This window comes from Dreissena polymorpha, chromosome 12 (assembly GCF_020536995.1).
Source record: "Dreissena polymorpha isolate Duluth1 chromosome 12, UMN_Dpol_1.0, whole genome shotgun sequence".
Classification (NCBI taxonomy): domain Eukaryota; kingdom Metazoa; phylum Mollusca; class Bivalvia; order Myida; family Dreissenidae; genus Dreissena; species Dreissena polymorpha.
In genome coordinates this window covers 76218418-76238693 of record NC_068366.1, presented here as the reverse complement: position 1 = coordinate 76238693, position 20276 = coordinate 76218418, and the positions used below count along the sequence as shown (strand labels likewise).

The window sequence follows — 20276 nt, the reverse complement described above, 5'->3', positions numbered from 1 at the left end:
AATATCTCCCCAACACACCAAGTACTAGTTCGATCCAGGAAATGGACTTGAGAGCATGTCAATAAGCCTTAGGCTTTGTATGCCATTTGAGCTCAAATAAATAGGTATAAACTACACGCTCCAACTCACCAGACAAGAAGAACACAACGACCACAGAGTTGACAATGGAGAACCAGTGGATCTGCACGTCGCTCATGGTGAGATACAGGTCCCAGCGCGAGGCCCACTTCATGGGGCTCTCATGCCAGCTCACCTCGTATGTGAACAGCACCTCCTGGTCCTCTAGAACAGGGAACACATTATAGTCATTTGGAAAACAGGACTAAATGCATGTTCATCACCTCTTAGCGTATGGAGACACCACTAATCATGACTTTCTTTAAGAACTTACTTTAAACAAAAATACCATAAAAGCTGAAATTGTTGTACCTGATAACCCTGTGCAGACTGCATGTGAATTAAGCCCACTTTTCCCAAAACAGAGGACAGATTATAGTCAGGAATTTCAATTAAAGCAGAATTTTAATGCAAGCATTTTGCAAATTTCTCACTTTTGACACCTGCACATTATCTGTCTCGGATCAGTTTGATGGAGGTGTTACTGGAAAGCTATATCAATATTAAATTTTATATAACAAAAATTGTGTTAAATCATATGGAAATTTATATTTAGCAACATTTCAAGAAAATTACAAGCACAAACAATATAACTCTGTTCTTCAGTATTTGACCACTGAAAATTATATCTGACCTCTGACAATTTCAAGCACTGGGTCATTTGACTCCTGGTTTTCAAAATCTATTGATATCTCTGTTAAGGCCCTTGAGCAAACAGGACTAAATGCATAACATTCCAGCTAAGCATATGCAGATGACTCTTACCTCTTTTATGGTATTTTCTGTTTCAAGGATTTTTCGTTTGAACATACGTCGACTTATTTTCAAAAGTTAAAGTGTAATATGTCATTCTGGACAATCACTATGGACTTTACAGGCTAATAATATGGGATGACATGTATGTTTGTACACAAGGACAGACAGATAGACAGACCTCCGTAATGATTCCACGATACATATCCCTCTCTAATAACAAAATTCTCAGAAAAGGTACAAGTATACCACAAACTGTATGCTGCATTCGGGCAAAAATGGTATTAATGCATGTGTATACCAGATTAGCTTGCACAGTTCTAACAGGCCAATCAGGGATGAAACTTTCCTCCAAGAGTGGATTTCACTAAGAAAAGAATTCTTCCAAAAATTTCCCGAAAGAGTGGATGTTGCTTATAAAAGACTTCCTTCAAACGAAAAATTCTATAAAAGCAGAAACTGTCTTCCCGGAAAAGTGTGTGCTTATCTGGGATGACACTTTACACATGCATAAGGTCCAGTTTTCCCAGAACAAGGCTCACTGTGTACCTTTTGCCTCGATCATCATGGGCTCAGGGTTGCCTTTGACCAGGTCAGTTTTCCTGGCACACTGTTCATCCTTTAGTTCATAGTCCTTTATTGCTCTGCTTTCTGGCTTCACCTCAAACCCTACCACACGGTAGGTGTTGCTAAAACAATTTTTTTAAATAAAATTCATTTTAATTATTAAATACTTACCTGTTATCTCATTCTTCTCCTTTCCAAGGGGAATTAACTCATCCTGAATTTTAACTGGGAATCCGCCACCTCAATACCGTAATACAGGCCAGGTTAAACATAGTGCAATGCAACCTAGCCAAAAATCGGTAACCAACCCTCAATATTCTTTCAATATATATACAAAAATATTAATCGAATAGCGGGGTGGGAGGTGGGACTTACCGATAACAGGTAAGTATTTAATAATTAAAATGAATTTTATTTTAAAAATTTGTTTTAATGTCATAAATACTGACCTGTTATCTCATGCTGATTTTGCAGCTGTGTTGGGAAGGTTCGTATATATTTTCCCAACACAGTAGAACCCATAAACAGGGTTATCAGCTACTGATAGCAAAACCCTAAACAAGGGTTATCAAGTAATCTTCGTTAAAACGGTATTAATTATGACTTCTCGGACAAAGTAATATGTCTATGTCGTAAAGAAGACACTCCCGTTAGTGAAACCACAACAAGCCCAAACATATACAAATTGTATTGTTGGCACTTCAGAAAACGAAGATAAAAAGATGACAAAGGTGGTCGGATTCCTCCAGAAAATAGCTTAGAGCACGTCAAAAAGTGGGGTGTGATTAATATATGCCCACAAAACAGACAGAGCTCTTAATTCATGCGGTCAGATACTAAAAAGGAATGAATCCTTAGATAGAGATAAGAGTAACTTTCCATAGTCGAGGTCTAACCCCGAGAAATAGAAGCCGCAGACACATCTCCCCCCCCCCTTTTTAGGGAAATGAAGAGTGTCTTTTGAGAACCTCGAATGGACTTCCGATTAACACTGCTGAGATAGAACTTCAAAGCCCTGATTGCACATAGAAGTTTATCCTCATCTTCATGACTACCAGTTTAAGAAAAACTTGGAAACTTGAAGGTAGAAGCCATATAAAGGACTTGATATTAAGCAAGGAATCCTGGCTGACACAACAAAGTGAAGACGACATTAGATCCAACTGGAATTGGTCGTATTCAACAGAAAAAGCATGAATTTCACTTCTCCGTATGGTAAAAGCCATAATAAGAAGGAAAACCGTCTTAAAATTATATTTGAACTGTTAATAAGCCTGATGAAAAAGGTTCATAGGAAGCTCATTAAGCATTCCAACATGTAACAAAGTCAAAACCGCTTAAGAAGGTAAAGGAACGAAAAACAAAGTGTTGACGTTCCATAGTTTGGATCAGTTCCAAAATAGGTAAGACAGCACAGAGTTGCGCTGACTTACACAAAACAAGGTATATGAAAGCATAACCTCTATCCTTTGATGAAGACAAAAACAAATTTCTTATCATCAAGAAAAAGATGAGAAAAACCTCTATGTATCTAGCAGAGTGATTAAGGTAATAACTATGCTTTTGAATACCCAGTCAAAAAAGAATTTCCATAGAACCTTTATACAGTTCTGATGGAATTATCCTTGCACAAGTAACAAGGATTGAAAACTCTAACAAAAAAACGTTCTTCTGTAGAGATAACTAAAAGTAAATAATGGCCAGACATGAAGTGGCACATGTTTGGATCAGTAAAAATATGTCTCTCTGAGATATGATATTTGACCTGTGAAAAAGTTTGCTGAAAATAATTGTACAGGAGACTTAAAAGATCGTAGAACCATAATCCCATGGTTCATTAAGTATATTGCATGAAATTATGGCAAAAACTCAGTTATTGCAAAAACTCACCAAGAAGGCAAGATATTCCAGTTTATGTCAATGGACGAATGTATAACAATCGCACACCCTGCTGGATCGATTTCTGTGAACTGCATTATTGACGTTGTTCAGCATACCAATATATACTGCGATCTACGATCGCATAACGCTAATTACTAGCGTTTGATGATAAACAACATTCTTCGATATACTATGCATCAATTTTTGTACGCCATGCAAATTCACTGCCGCGCATGCGCAATTACATTATTTGAACCAAACGGAAAAATAATTCGACAGAAAGAACTGCAGGACAAAACGTCCAACAGGGAGTTGAGACGACCTGGTATGAGTAAGACGATAGAGAAAATGTGTTGTTCTTGCAAAGAACGAATAAGTTCCTGATTTCCAGATACAAGGAGTGATAATATGATCACCTCCGTGTCTGTAAGTAAACCACGACGGATGTGTGATAGTTGAAACCATCACAAAGGAATCGTGAATTTTTTTGTGTTGTAAATGAAAAGCTAAAAAGAATTTTCGCTTTTCAAGATGTAGATGTGCAGGTGATATTCATTAGGATACCACATAATTGAGAAAATCAAGATACGTTGTTCTATGTGATCGTCCATAACCTTCTCTGCTCACATCTGTATAAGATGTAAGGAAGGTTGTGGTAGAATAAACTATATTCTTGCCAAGGTAATCTTCTAGTCTTGACACCACTGAATAGTGGTAAATAATGACAAAAAGATGGAAATCTGTGTCATTGAATAATCCAGAGATTAATACAATTAACTTAAAAATAAAGCTGAAACGGACGTAAGAAAAGACGTCTCAGCAGAAAGACCGGTGACCGGACCGGTAAATACCGACCGGTGACCGGAACCATTTGTCAAGGATGGGTGGGCAAAGAATTCACGGCAAGCCGAACTTTCCCACTCCAAACACACTTGGAAATTGGTAGAATAGGACAGTGTTTAACACTTATAAGTTTATGACCTATCTACAGAATATAGCCTCAGGTCGTGAAGTCATCGATTTGCGAAGTACGGAAATATGATTGACAGTGGTACCTTCGGAATCGGAGGTGTGATGGCAGAAAAAGGTGAAAACCCTAAAAGTAACCTTAAGGGGGTCCACGCTTGCCGGTAGAATGCATGGAAGTCTTAAATTCTGACTTGATTAATCCATTTACTTCAAGACTCCTAACCGGGACGAATTCCGTAAGGAATACGACCAGTTATAGGAAGACGGCCTGTTATGGCCAGAAGTGTAATAGAAGAATAACTTTAAGATGAGGTCCCTCCAGATCCTAGCATCTAAGATCCGAGTTCAATAGCTCCGAAGCCATCTACAAGACTGTAGCCGCTATGCGGTCAATCTGATAGGCAATCCTATGTATCAAAACTCTTGTTGATTCCAGTAGCTTGAAAATATGCACTGTCGTAGGAGCAATAGAAAAGCAGAAGTCGATACGAAATGTCGTCTTGCTAATCCTGCTAGCGTCATTAATGTGTCCCAACTGTTCCGTGACACTGACTGCAAAGTCTGTAGCCGACAGGTAAAGGCGGTTAAAACAATTCATCCTTCGGGTCTCGAACATAAATTAATAGAGGTCAAATAGTAATGTTCAACCTCAATGCTAGTCTCCGAGCCCACTTCAGCCGATCTATCTGCAAGACCAGTAGTCTGCATGTAGCCGGTTGAGATAGAAGTAGAAATAACAGATATAGGTATTTCATAATCTTCTAGTGTTAGTAGGTCATAACCAGCACCAGAATGGATGGTCAGGAAAATCAACCATAGACCAAGTCAGCGGAGATGATTTGGTAACCCTCGCCCGTAGAACATAAGTATTGAAAAACACAAAAAGTCATGTAGATTGTTGAATCCATAAAATATAGTATTCAATACAATCATAGCCAGGGGTATACACCTAGGTAATGTAGACGATACCCGTGATACTAAAAATTGACCGATAAAACAAAGTGGAATACCGGTAATTGGTAACTGGTGACCGAACCGGACCAGTCAGAAGAATAGTCCGATGATGATAACGAAGAAGAGGAGGAAAAATAATCCGCTGATGATGAACGACTACTTATCTGACCAGTGACCAGTGATGGGTGATATGACCGATGAATGGTGACCGATGTCCGGTGATCGGGACCGGTATAATATAACTGCGTCAGAATGGAAATATCTGGTGCAGAAGAATGACCATCCACGAAGTCATCTGATAATGTTAACCGGAAAACAACGGTAGATTATCAGTATTAATAGGCATAAGTGTCCTTGTAGTCGTAGTGGAGAAAAGAACAGCTTATCCCGAAGCCTGAAAGTTAATCGAACTAGTGTTCGTATACAAATACGGCTCGGTGACTGCAGCATGTGTGGATGCCATAAGAAAAACCATCATACATGGAATGGAGACATGATATTCCTAAAGGAATAAAATGGAGAACGTCGATATGACCAGTAGGTTCATTAACGCCTACGTGAGAAGTGGGGACATCCATATAACTGCGATGCCGAAATATTGTTCGGCTACGCTGAAAATATTGTCTTCTACAATATTGTCTCCGTGAGCATTGACGTGATCGCTTACGAGCTTATCAACGCCGAGAACTGCTCAATGAAGGAGAGGTATGTTCGATAACTATCCTGTTGTGCTCAATGAAGTCCGATGATGTCTACGTGAAGGTTGACGACGTCCTCGTTTCCTGCGATGTCGAGATCTGGATCGGCTGGGCTGTAGAGATGTGGATCGGCTGCGATGAGACCGAGATCTTCTAGAATACCGTCTCCATGAGTGACGACGTAATCGCTTACGAGAGCCGCGACGATGAAAACTGCTCGACGAAGAAGAGCGTGTCCGATGTCTACTCCTTGATGAAGACTATGTATTCGACGACGAATAGGAGAATAATCAAATGATGAAGACAGAGTTCTTCTTATTGACAGGTGACTGGTGTTATCGGTGGCAGGCTTAACTGATGACTGTTGACCGGTGACCGGACCGATGATCAATGACCGGACCGGGGACATGACCGGTGACCGGACCGGTGATCAATGACCGGACCGGTGACAGGACCTGTGACCGGACCGGTGATCAATGACCGGACCGGTGACATGACCGGTGACCGGACTGGACCGGTGACCGGACCGGCCGGTCAGATGTCGATCAAAGGTCCGTGATCAACGTCCCCGGTGACGTACCGGTCATATCATGACCAGTGTTTTCACCGAATAATGACCGTATGGCGGATGCCAAATGGTCCGGCATTGGTCGATGTCCTTGACCAATGCCATCGGGCAAAGACCGGCTGATGGGTGTCGCCATATGGTCTGATGTTGACCGACTGTCTAAAAGACTTAGCATAGTATGGTCGTTATCGTGCCCGATACCCGGTGACTGATGCTGCAACTATCATCCATGGTCTGCGAAGTCACCGGGTATTTATCCACTCTTGTTTCCGCGACATTCATGTAGTCGAATATATGAAAAACAAGAGCAAAACATATTTTATCCCATTTTCACCGCGACATTGACGGTATAACACGTTGTGGAATATACTTGCTTGTATTCAACACTGTGGAATATACCTGTCGCGTGCACGGACTACTTTTTAAATGACGCCATGCGATATGCGCTAAAATTAGGTCGATATTGTTTGGTTCATTGATCGAATTTTAAGGTCACCCATTAGAAGAAAATGTGCATATTTTGCAGAAAAATATATATATGACATATTCACCAAAAGAAATGTTGAAATTACATATAAAATTACACGATTTTTGTTTTGTTATTTTTTATTTTTACTTTACCACTGAATGATTTTTCATAGAAACAAAGTTGACAAAACTTAAGCTTCAAAATTATTCGACCTTCAACCTTTAAATCTAGTCATATGACATAATTTTTCCCCATCCTTATAATGAATCAGCCGATTGATGGCGTCATAAAATCACATACTTATTGCGTCATTTTCCCCATTTGTTTTGACGATTTATTATAAACGCGACTTATTTCACATGTGTTCTACATGTACTGTATATCGACACATCTGAACTGTCAATTGATCACATTTTCCTTATTTCGTGTAATGTGCATTGTTTATAACCAAAGCATATACTTTTGACATTTAACTTAAATATTAAGAATGTACAACAAGCCATACACATATCGCACAGTTCATGAATAATCTGCTATGTTTGCTTTCCTATTTAATTCACGTTAGGCATAGAACTGTGTAAAGTATAAGATGGTAAAAATAGCACCACACTGGAATTGGGAACGTCCCATTTTGTACACGGGTATTTTCTACTCATTTATCTGTTGTGTACTGGAATGTTTTCCATTCTTTGTGTATTTATATATTAAATTATTTTCTCGTACAATAAGTGTATTTACCATAGATAAATAAAACATTGTGCAAGTTTAAACATAATTATGTTTGTATGCAGAAATCTGCAAATACAACCGAGTTTACCAACGGCTATTATTAGATAAACTGCTCCGGTTCATTTGAACAGAAAAAATGTAGAGTAAATGACGTAGCTTGTGACGAAGAAGAAAGTTTATCGCGTTCATAAACTCATTTGAATAAAGTGATAGAATGGCATAAGGGTCTTTATTTAACTATGCTAAAATAATTATTAATGACCCTAGATGCAAAATCGTCAATTATTGAGTTAAATGGATTATTAGATGGATTTTAAAGGATAACTAAAGGTAAGATACTAGTTCTTACGTGTTTTGATTTTTGTTTGTACTTTTGTCGTTCCCTGTTCTCGGGGAAATGATTTTAACATGGGCGCCATTGATGCATCGGATCACACACGGCATACCCATAACATTATATAAAAAACACGTTCTGCGCGTCCTTAAATTAATCGTCCGAAGTCGGAAAACGTATTGCCCTGTATATTTTGTCAAATAAAGTGTCAGTCGCTGCAATTGTCTGTTTACTCGTCAAAATTGACAAGGTCTTCGATAGCTAAAGAAACTTCAGCGTACAGTTTATTTAGTATTGACAGACCTGTACAAAGTCGCGCCAGTCAAAAATCATAAAAAGCGACATTTAAAGTTATGGTAGCCAGAACTAGGTCGTCGATGGTGTACATGTATGTTGACATCGACAGCATTTTGTCAGGAGCAATCGCCGCTATATTGGAACTTGATCATTTTCTTTCGAAAATAAAATAAATTATAGTAAAGTAAAATCTTCTTTTCGCGGTCGTAATGTGTTAAAATTTGCATACTGCGTAAAATTGAATGTAGGCATATGGTGATATTTTTACTTGTTTTACAGTTTGTGTGTGAATTTTTTAAAGACTATTTTGCGTACCAGAACAAATACATGTATATCACTACGCATGGTTACATTTGTTAGATTTTAAGCGCTTTTATGACTGAATTAAAATTATTGTTAGGGTTATTAGATCTATTTATGTTAAATGTCACGTTGAAAAAATCAAATGGGATAAATAGAATACTAGGATTAGCGTTGAATACAGAGAAGTTTATGTTGCTCGGCTCGAACACCGAAAGCGCTCCCCAAGGCTCGCGCTTCCGGCGTTCTAAGCCTCGCAACATAAACTTCTCTGTATTCAACGCTAACCTAGTATTCTCTATCAACCATAAACTGGTCACAGACCAGATTATCATACGGCACATAAAATCATTATTTGACCATAATGAAAATTATAATAATACTGCCGTAGATCATAAATTAAACAAGGGCTGTTTGTAAAACATGCATGCCCCCCTATATGGGCTATAAGTTGTAGTAGCAGCCATTGTGTGAATACGTTTTTTGTCACTGTGGTGGTGGTGGTGGTGGTGGTGGTGGTGGTGGTGGTGGTGGCGGCGGCGGTGTAGTAGTAGTAGTAGTAGTAGTAGTAGTAGTAGTAGTAGCAGCAGCAGCAGCAGCAGTAGTAGTAGTAGTAGTAGAAGTAGTATGCATTACAAAAATGCAGTTAGCCTAACATTTGGTAAAATTTAAATATATTACAAGAGAGGCAAATGCTGTAACAATAAATTTAAACTTATTGCATTTGTTTCCCCTGTATATAAGAAAGATATAATAGTGTATTACCTCCCCTGTCCTGCTTATATGTATATTAATCAACAAAATTAAACATTAACACAATATTTAATATACAAAATATACAAAAAATCTCATATTCTGATAATATTTTCACTGATCCACTGTATTTTTACTAAAAGGATGATGTTTCATTGGACTGATAATTATAGATTTAGGATTACAGACCAGTTGCTTCAGTAATATTGTTCAGAGTGTGCCCTGTTGGCCGCATATGCATTCTTGAGTTATCATTCAAAAACCATTTTACTATTTCCAGTCACCGTGACCTTGACCTTTGACCTAGTGACCTCAAAATCAATAGGGGTCATCTGCGAGTCATGATCAATGTACCTATGAAGTTTCATGATCCTAGGCCCAAGCGTTGTTGAGTTATCGTATGACAACCACCTGGTGGACGGACCGACCGACCGACTGACCGACAGACAGACCGACATGAGCAAAGCAATATACCCCCTCTTCTTTGAAGGGGGGCATAACAAAAGTTTAATTCAAAACAGATGAAAAATAAAATGACGATCAATAAGATTGTCATACGGAACGTTAAAATCATTATTGCACACAATGGCAAATGATAAACAATCTGTCAATAGAAGAACACGCTTTGCACGATCTCGTAACACATTAGAAGAACATGCTTTGCACATTCTAGCAATTTATTAGAAGAGCACATTTTGCACGTGGTCGTTCACGCCTGAAAACACCCAGCATGGTAGAAATAAACCATTGTTTGATAAAAACAAGCATGGCTTACCTTTTACAAATGAAACAAAATCCATTAAATCCACACAAATTAATCCGAATGAGAAATAAAAAGATAAATAACACAATTTATCTATTCAAAACCCCAATCAACCAAGTGAAATAAATCGAAAAACAATATTTTAATTCAGAGCCGTAAAAGACACGTATACACCTGGTCGATCCGGAAAGAGTATTGAGGGTTGGTTACCGATTTTTGGCTAGGTTGCATTGCACTATGTTTAACCTGGCCTGTATATGTATTACGGTATTGAGGTGGCGGATTCCCAGTTAAAATTCCGTATGAGTTAATTCCCCTTGGAAAGGAGAAGCATGAGATAACAGGTCAGTATTTATGACATTAAAACTGAATAGCACATTATGAATCAGGAATGGTTCCAGGTCACTTTTTGGGAAAGAAAAGTGTTTTTGTTATTTTGCTAACAAATGCTTTAAAATTGAGAATTAAAGTGTTTTCAATGTTATATTGACTAAGGTTCAGCTTATAGAGCTGGATAGGAGATAAACTAAATGTTGATGTCAATTTTTTTTTTGGGGGGGGGGATATCTTCAATTGGGAATTTTAAGGTCACATTTAAGAAATATATTCACTTTTATATATACTTCTATTTGGGATGGGGCAGAAAAAAAACAACACTGTTATACATTGTACCAAATTTATAAAGAAACTCCAGACTCTTTGAAAATGGTAAGACTAGATGGTCTGGCAGATTAAATGATTCTACGCTAAAATTAAGTGAAGGTCAAACAGAGATCTGGTTGTATGGCAGACTTAAAGAATAAACAATAAGGACAAGGTCTGTCTATTGTTGGAAGAAAAGCTGGATATTTTTAGCATAAAGTAAACATAAAGTCAACTTACCCGCCTTCCTCAACGGTGTGATATTTGAGAACAATTGCCAAGTGATTGTTCAGGTAATACTGAAAAAAAAAGTTCATTGGTTCATACACAAGGTCTTAATCATTTAATTAGTTGGCATGCAGTTTATTCTCATCCTTTCTGTGTAATGACTACTATTAACACAAAAATATCTGTCATGAAAAACTCTTGTTAGTATTATTATATTTGATTAAGTTCTTTGTAATACTAGGTCAAAACACACAATTTTATACCACCCCTACACAGTTCCGGCCCCCTGTGCTCTAAACCTGCTGACAAGTCATAACAAGGGACAAAATTGTCACAAAACCAGGTTTTCATTGTGAAAAAAAATCTGATAAAGGGAGACAACTCAAACTGAACTTTTGAAATGAACAAACAAAATTAACCCCCTTTGTAAGTTTGTTTTAAAATAAATATATTTTTAGTCGTGGCGACCTTGACATTGGAGATATTGACGTGATTCTTTCGTGCGACACACCGTCCCATGATGGTGAACAAATGTGCCAAATGATTTTAAAATCTCATAATGAATGACATAGTTATAGCCCAGACAAGCTCATTTATGGCTATTTTTTACCTTTGAACTCAAAGTGTGACCTTGACCTTGGAGATATTGACGTACTTTTTTCGCGCGACACACCGTCTAATGATGGCTAACAAATGTGCCAAATGATTTTAAAATGTCACAATGAACGACAAAGTTATGGCCCGGACAAGCTTGTTCTGCCCGCCCGCCAGCCAGCCAGCCCGCCTGCATTCGCCAATCTAATAACCAGTTTTTTCCTTCGGAAAACCTGGTTAAAAAGTGATGAAGCTTATCAAACTGGTCTCATGGCTCATAGCCTCTCACTATAAATAATATGAGGCTTTGGGGAAACAGGGTTTATTGCATGTGCCCAAAGTGTCGTCCCAGAGCCTGAGCAACATGATCTGGGACCGTTTTCACCAACAATTCTAAGACTTAAGAATAAAGAATGGATTTAGAGTCTAGAAAAATACTTTCAGCGATTGAATAAATACAGGCTACCACAGTGATTATGACAGTAACAAAATGTTCTACACAAAGAATGCTTTATATGGAGGTGATTATTGCCATATTTGACTCAAAGTTAAAGAAATTCTTTAATATTATAATTTAAAGAATTTTCTTTATTTTTAGACCTAAGTCTCAGAATTGTTTGGTGAATACGTGCCCAGGCTAATCAGGGGCAACAATTTCCGCCTACAGTGCATTTTTGCTAACATGAGACTTCCTTTAAACAAAATATACAATAAAATCTTAACCATTTGCATGCTGGGAAATCTGTCGTCTGCTAAAATGTTGTCTGCTAAATTTCTAAAATTAGCATTTTCTTTGATTTTTTTTCAAACAATACTATCAGAATAGCAAACAGTTTGGATCCTGATGAGACGTCATCTGGATTCAAACTGTTTGCAAAGGACTTCAAAATCCGGTTCCAGCGCTCAAAGGGTTAAAGTGTTGTCTCTGATAAGCATTGAACCCCTTTCCCCTAGAGTCAGGCTCATATCAAGAATACTTTGCCATCTTTCTCGAAGCCCAGCTTGTAGCCATGTTCGTACTGTTCTGTGTTTGAATCCAGCATCATAAACTTCGTTGCAGCTGGCAGGTTATCTACTAACCTGGAACAAGAGCATAACTGGCATTAATGGAGTTCTCTAACAAGTTCAACAGGTAAAACAGGCAGTAATTTTTAGTTTAAACCTATTTATTTCAGCTTGATTGCATCATAAGCCTTAGGCTTATTTGAAACGCTCGCTAGTCCATTTCCTGGGACTAGAACCAGTAATTGATGTCTATGGTGGAGATCTAAAGAACGCTTCACAATGGGGATTGCAACCATGACCTCCTGATCGCTAGGGGGGCACCATATCCACTACACCACAGCAAACTTAAAGCAGTAAAATGCAGTACTTTTTGATGGTCTGATATGCATCAAACCCTATTATATGAAAACATCTATTAGCTTTGTATTATTCAGGAAGTATGGTAAGGTAAAGATTTTTTACTGTAAGAATATATTGATTCTTTCATTAATACAAAATATTTAAGCAGATGGTTTTGAGGAACAAATGGACAATTAATATAATGGGATTCTAAGTTTACCCATTCAGATTTTCATTTTCCCATTGTCTTGTTAATTATGAACAGACTTATAAAGTCATCATACACAAAATGGCAGAAGTTCTTACCATTTTATTCCCCAAAACTTATAACATTATTTTTACATATTTATAGTAGCTTAAAAATAATTCATCCTTGAAATTATTCAGTATTAATGTACATCGTTCACACATATACATTTTTCTTTCAAGTTGATGATTTTAGGTGACATGTTCAAGATATTAAACATATCCTTTAAAATTATTACCAATTTTGTAAAGCACTCTCCACTTTAAAAATTGAGGAAAACAGCTGACAGAAGAAAAATCACACCCCAATTGATATTAACAAAAATTAAAATCAAAGCAGCTTACAGATTAACGTAGTAATCGTTCTTGATGAGGTCTACCAGGATTCTAGACTCTTTCTGCGTTAGTTTCTTGGCCGGTTTGTTCCCACACAGGAGTGTACAGGTCTTGTCCACCAGGGTACGAATCTGGAATTATTTTACTCTTACAATTATTCCGATATAAGAGGTTGAAGTTCTTCACATTAAATATAGGGGTGTAATTTTAAAAACACCCCATGGGACTGAATATGCGCTTCCTTACCTATCCAGTCACCAAATCATGAAATGTTAAAAAAAACATTATTATTTTATAGATGAAGTAAAGTTATTAACTGTTATAACGCAATCTTGATGTTCAAATCTGACATTAAAAAGGAAGAAATATTTAACCTCAGTTAAAAGAATTCTTAACAATAAACGGGTCTTCAAAAACATATTGTTTTGAAAGAGGTATTTGATTTACATATCTCCATGCATTCCTGGCAAATAAACAAGAGATGTGTTTGTCAGAAACACAATGCCCCCTATTGCGCCGCTTTGAAATAAAATTTCAATTTATCATTTGTCAGGTTTAGAAATTATCTCCCTTTTAAAGCTTATTACTTCCCTTGGATTGTATTTTTTGACTTTTGTCCTTGAAGGATGACCTTGACCTTTCAACACTCAAAATGTGCAGCTTCATGAGATACAATGTACACATGCATGCCAAATATCAAGTTGCAATCTTCAATATTGCAAAAGTTATGGCCAATGTTAAAGTTTTCGGACGGACGCACAGACTGACAGACAGACAGACGGACAGTTTAACTGATATATGCCACCCTACTGGGGGCATAAAAAAGGACTTAATTACATTATTGACATTTGAATGAAAGGACAATATAAATTTACTAATTGTTTACAAAGTAGTTAATTATGTATTATACCTCATGATTAGGGCTTTGTATGTTATATAAAACTTAAGAACACAATATTTAGTATATACCTGATAAGCAGTTGTCACAATTCTGTCACCACGCAGTACTTCACCTGTCAATTAAATTTTTTGGGAAGTAAAACACACAACTAAACTTCATGCCATACTGTTTTTTTAGCAAGATTTAGGTATCAATAGAAGCTGACCTCATTACACATTTAATTAAACATGGTATTACAGGAATCTCTTGAACGAATAGGTGTTAAAACGTTTTTGTTTTACTATTCTTTTTTCTTCTTTCCTCTTTTTGTAGTGCTTTTTATAAGATCGTAGCAAAAAGTCCCAGGGTATAACACAATTCCAGGGTCTTCCCCAGGCCATTTAAGCGCCCCTTGCCGGGGCGCTTGAATTTCGAAATCAGAGTTCCCGGGGCGCTTGAAATTTTCCGATCAGTGTATTCTTCAGTAAAAGAAAGTGGAGATTGTCCAAAAAAATCAAGGTTTCCCTATCAGTGTATCAATATTCCCTGTTTTAAAAGAGCACTCGGTACCTACTTTCACAAGTAATCGCCATAAACACCACATGGGATAATGGATAATCCACTGATAAGAGAATAGCATGACGCGCGTATCGATTATTCTAGCCACATTACACGGTCATTTAAATGCTGACAAGGATGTATCTGGTAACTTTCCAGTCGTCAAACTGTGAAGTTCATCGTCCAATCGGTTACGCGAATGCTTATGAGGGCGGGGTTAACTATCGACCATTATTTTTGATTGACGTCGGGCATGACGTAATGCGCTTTAACAAATTTTCGTTGAATTAATTACGCACACTTGTAAATGTTTCGTCCGATAATCGATAGTTAGAAGCCTGATGATGGCAACCGGCCGTGATCCTCGTGGACAACGTGAATTTCATGCATATTCCGTCAAAACATTTATTCGACTCGTAAAGTGTGTAAACAAATTATCGTTGAATTTATAACGCAACGGTTAATATTTGTTGAAATCTCAAATGGGAATAATTAAATTTGTAATCCAAAACCCATTACCGTAAGTCGATGTTAACGCGTTTTTAATCCGAAACACACTTCCGAATGTAAATGTTACCGCAACGTTAAATATTTTTGCTTCAAATTAGCAGTGCAAATTTATTTTGTGTCGAATCTTTTTCTCAATTAAAAAGAGCGCGAAAATTATGCAGCATGTACAACGTCGCGTCTATTGCATACAAATGGTGTGTATTGAGCGTTTTAACAAGCACACAACAGGTCAGGGGATTGACGCATATTCAGAGGCAATATTTCATCAAATCTATAAATAGTCACTTAAAAAATGGCAAGGTTTGTGTTAAAGAAATAACTGAAAGCTTTTATCGTAAATATTTACCAGAAAGAGATTGATATAAACGGGATTATCGGGTAATAAATAGAAACTTGAATAATAGTAAGTATACAGTAATAGAGTCGGGTTGAAACGGATGTATTGGGGAATCGTTCGAGTCGGGAGTTTACTATCTGTGCGGAAAAGTTTTAAAACAATTAAACAATATAAAAAAAATATAATTTTTAAATGACTGGGGGATTTTTTTGAAGAGTCATAGCGCACCAAATGACGTCTTTTGACGCTGTTTTTTTAGTTATAACGCACCACAGAACGTGAATTGACACGTTAAATTTTAAAAAAAAATCAACGTCGGGAGGGGACACCCCTCCCGAACCCACCCCCGGGGCGCCTGAACAAATTCCTGGGGAAGGCACTGAATTCTATATAAAGTCTCAAGTTCATTCAGTACAAAAATTTCACTTTGGCAACTATCCCTTTTTAAGTTTTCTTGATTCATTGGAGTATCCACATGCCTTTTAAGCTAAAGCGAAAGTTATATTTAAATAACAATACTAACCGAGGTTTTCTGGTTTGAATTCTGCGCCCCCTTCCGGCTCACAGAACGGTACTCTGTAGTACTCCATGGGCAGCTGAGTCTTCACACTTGTCAGCTTCACACCCTGGAAGCACGCAGTGTTAAAACAGGCATTGAAAATTAACTGGTGCCTACTCGGCACTGGTGACTCACTTGTGAAGAGGTGTTGACTGCTGATTATGTGGTCTGACCCTAAAAGTTGATTCTTAAATATTCTATTGAAACTCAGGTCCCCTGATCAAACAACAATGGCCAGAGATCAGGATAAAGGTGCGCAGTGCGTTCTTTTCCCATTAAAACAAAAAAGTGCGCATCATTTCTGTAATTCGATGCGCACCATTACGCTATGTGAATCGTCCTATTTTATAATAGCACGTGCATAGATCTGCCTTTGAATCTTTTGCAGAGAACAGAGGTTGAATTTAACGGTTAATTGAGCAAGTGTTTACACAAGTTGAGTTCTGATTTGCCGCAATTACTCGGCCATAAGCATTGAAACGACAAATACATTTATCAATGATTTTCCGAGATATACAGATTAGTTCCGATTTACAAACTTATTGTACAGTTCCTAACTATGGCTGAAGCCTGTGCCTACAAAATTCATAAACACATATCCATTTATTATCGTAAATAATGGCAGTGTTTTATTGGATTATTTTTACTAATTAACAAATTACAAGGTAATATTATTTATATCTACTATAATATCGAGTTTTTTCAATATAACTAACATGTTAAACAATATAGTTCCGTCTGACTCATTAATAAATTTGATGGGGTCGCAATTTTACTGATGCTGATTTTCCTTTGGTCTGTAATTTTTACTGGAAATACATCTTGAGAAGTGCCCATTCATTTTTTGCAAAGAGCCCATTCATATTTGTAAGTGCCCATTGGTTTTTTTCATCTATGGGGCAATAATCCCATGAGAGAAAAAAAATATCCCGATCTCTGAATGGCAGCCAATATTATATGTAGTATGCAGATAAGACTGAATAGTTTTTAATAGTTTAATGCACTGACTATTTTGCATCACTAAACACATTAGATGTGGAGATTTATTACAGATGATCTTGTATTTATATTGATTTTGTACGTACATCTTAATTAAGTTAAATATGTCACCACACTGGTGGACTTTCGACACAGGGTCAGCTTCAGCAAACAGATCTAGTCAGAACTATAAAAGAAAGGATATGAAAGATACCTTAACATCCACTAGATCGTCTTTCTTGAAATCATTTGGGGCCACACCAGGTATGTAGAACCCCTGACAGCTTCCACTTAGGACCAACAGCATTAAAAACCCGATCTAAAGGAAAGAAATAACAGTGATAGAGTGATTGAACATACCCCTGAATCCTAATTAGTGGCAGTGCTTTGAGCCCCTACCTCGCCAAAGAGTTCTTACTTTAACATGACGTCAAGTCTATATGGCCTCTAGACGCAGTAAATTATGACTACAGTCGATTGGTGTATAATGGATAGCTAAGGACAGCGATTTTCCTTGTCCAATTGGGAAAAGTACCCGTACCGGTCCGATTGGGAAAAATTGAGTCGTGAAAACCTCAAAATTGGGAAAAATCGAGTCGTGAAATCCTGAAATTGGGAAAATCGCGTCGTGAAGTTTGGGTCTTATTGAATACATCATACAGTTCATACTTAATTGAACATACCCATTTAAATAATCATTTGCAGGCATGCCTTAATGACCATTAAGTTATAAAGTTTATATAAATAACAAAATATTATAAAGAACACACCAAATCAATTACTAGTTGTTTTAATCTCTTTTAAAGCAATGTCTCTCTCTTTCATTTTTGTGAAAATTTCAACAATCTTTGATGTTTGATCATCACTCAGTTGCTTGCATCCCTCCCTGCACAGCATCATTATTGCTGTCAATGTGTCCTGTGATAGATGGTTCCGATTGGTTTTTTGGCATAATATTTGCTATTATGACTCATTTCAAACTACGATAAGGTTACAAACCGACGTAAAACAGTACGCTGGCTGCCTGGCAAAAGAACCGGAAACAGTAACAACTCTATTGATTGAATGCGCTGAATAATAAAACCCGAAATTAATCGAGCGCGTGGTTACACACAACTATACGATTTTCTTTGTTCGCTCGCCGAAAGTTGGTTTTTTACGAAAATTTCTATCGTTTTGAGAAAAAATTCGGACGCTGATTGGGATTTTTCCAGATGCCGATTGGGAATTTGGGAATTTTTGCTCGATTGGGAAAGTACCGTTTTGGGAATTTGGGAATTTTCGTTCGATTGGGAAAGTACCGTTTACCGGTACTTTATAAAGAAGGAGGAAAATCGCTGAAGGACTTCGAGTCTCATTTCAACGTAAACACCATGCATTCAGTAATTAAACCATTAAACCTAGCTAGACACATGTCTTTCCTATTGAAACATGCCAGCGGTTTTAAATTTCCAAAAAAGATTATTTGTTTACAACGCGAATTTCATGGAACACTGCTTCAGCCATTACCGGATCGCTTAGGTCTTTATCGGATTACATGTGTATCGTGTTATTTCTTGAAATTTGATACAGCATTTGTAAAAAATAATTGCAATATATGTACATTTCCAGAAAAGAAATTCATTTCTGCGTTTAATAAGACCAAGTTCATGGAAATCGCTGCACAATTGATGAAGAAATGGCTTTTCAAAGCGATGCACCCTTTATTCGGGTCATTTTGAGTTGAATCTATATATAGATTTGATAGTGGAAAATATGTTTTCATAGAAATCGATTTTTCGTTATAATTTGATTATTTTTCATTAAAAATGATGTTTTCACTTATTAATATCATAGCCACATGCTAACCACATGTGTATTGGACAACTTCAATTGAGTTTATATTTATTTTGAGACAATCCCCACATTCCTGAATATGGGTCACCACATGTCCGTTATTCACTAAATCCCGAGTTGCAGCTTTCATGCTTATTTTATATGGTACGCATCAATCTGGTTTCTGAGCATTCTTACTTTTGTAAAGGACACATAATACTAAAATATTACATCAATGAACATTATGTTTACCAAACAAAATCTGCAAAATTCAAGAAACCATTCGTCTGCACTTTTCCTGTCGTCACAAAAACAATGCGTACATAATGTGACCTTGTTTTGCTTTCGAAAAAAGAAACAGTTGTAAACATTGACACACATCAACAAAAATATGAATCGACTTAACAATGAAATGCTTTTTGTATTCAATTCATAGAAAACTATAAATCTTAAATTAAATAAAAGTATTTTGCAAAAAAAACGTTTAAGCTATCCGTTACTCACTAAAATCCGCTATACACCAATCGACTGTATCAGTGTATGTCGAGATTGCAAGAAGTAGGCCTAAAGATTAATAACAGTGGCATTACATGAAATGTTACCTATAGTAATAAAGAAACGAAAAGATTTATAGGTTCATTACTACTAATGTTCGAGCAATGTAGTAATTTTCAACAAAATATTTATCTGTGAGACACAAAAGAGATAAATACACTAAATATCAGAAAAATAGCAACCTTCGTCGCCATGTTGAATCAAACGTGGAAGTAATGACGTCACTTTTGGAGTGACAGTCCTGTAGTGATACGAACCATAGGCATTATGGTCATATATTATCAGATGAGACATATCTTCCAACACTCTCTTACACTGCGGTTGACTACATTCACTATGTTGAGGCACGAACGACAACTCTGCTAGGAGAATGATCTTCCAAAAGTATATGTATATTTCATTCATTTAATTTTTAACAAATGATGTTGTCAGGCACAGGGGTGGGCACAGGGGCCCGGGCCTCCCCAGCTGGCTGTCGAGTTATGATTTTTTTTTTAATGGGCCTACTGCAACTTTTTCTCTCATGAAAGGGCCCACAATAC

General features: G+C 37.1%; 1 protein-coding gene across 1 annotated transcript in view; it reads right to left on the bottom strand.

The window, feature by feature from the left end:
• LOC127853727 (transmembrane 9 superfamily member 4-like) overlaps nt 1-19978 on the bottom strand; it is a 30763-nt gene extending 10785 nt beyond the window's left edge. Inside the window, exons 1-9 of the mRNA XM_052388470.1 lie at nt 19917-19978; nt 17579-17683; nt 16351-16453; nt 14512-14555; nt 13552-13673; nt 12594-12696; nt 11035-11093; nt 1420-1559; nt 130-282 (exon numbers count right to left, since the gene is read on the bottom strand). Coding sequence (XP_052244430.1) covers nt 130-282; nt 1420-1559; nt 11035-11093; nt 12594-12696; nt 13552-13673; nt 14512-14555; nt 16351-16453; nt 17579-17683; nt 19917-19928 — 841 coding nt within the window. The 5' untranslated portion in view covers nt 19929-19978. The remainder of the gene's footprint in view (nt 1-129; nt 283-1419; nt 1560-11034; nt 11094-12593; nt 12697-13551; nt 13674-14511; nt 14556-16350; nt 16454-17578; nt 17684-19916) is intronic.
• Between the last annotated feature and the right edge of the window lie 298 nt (nt 19979-20276).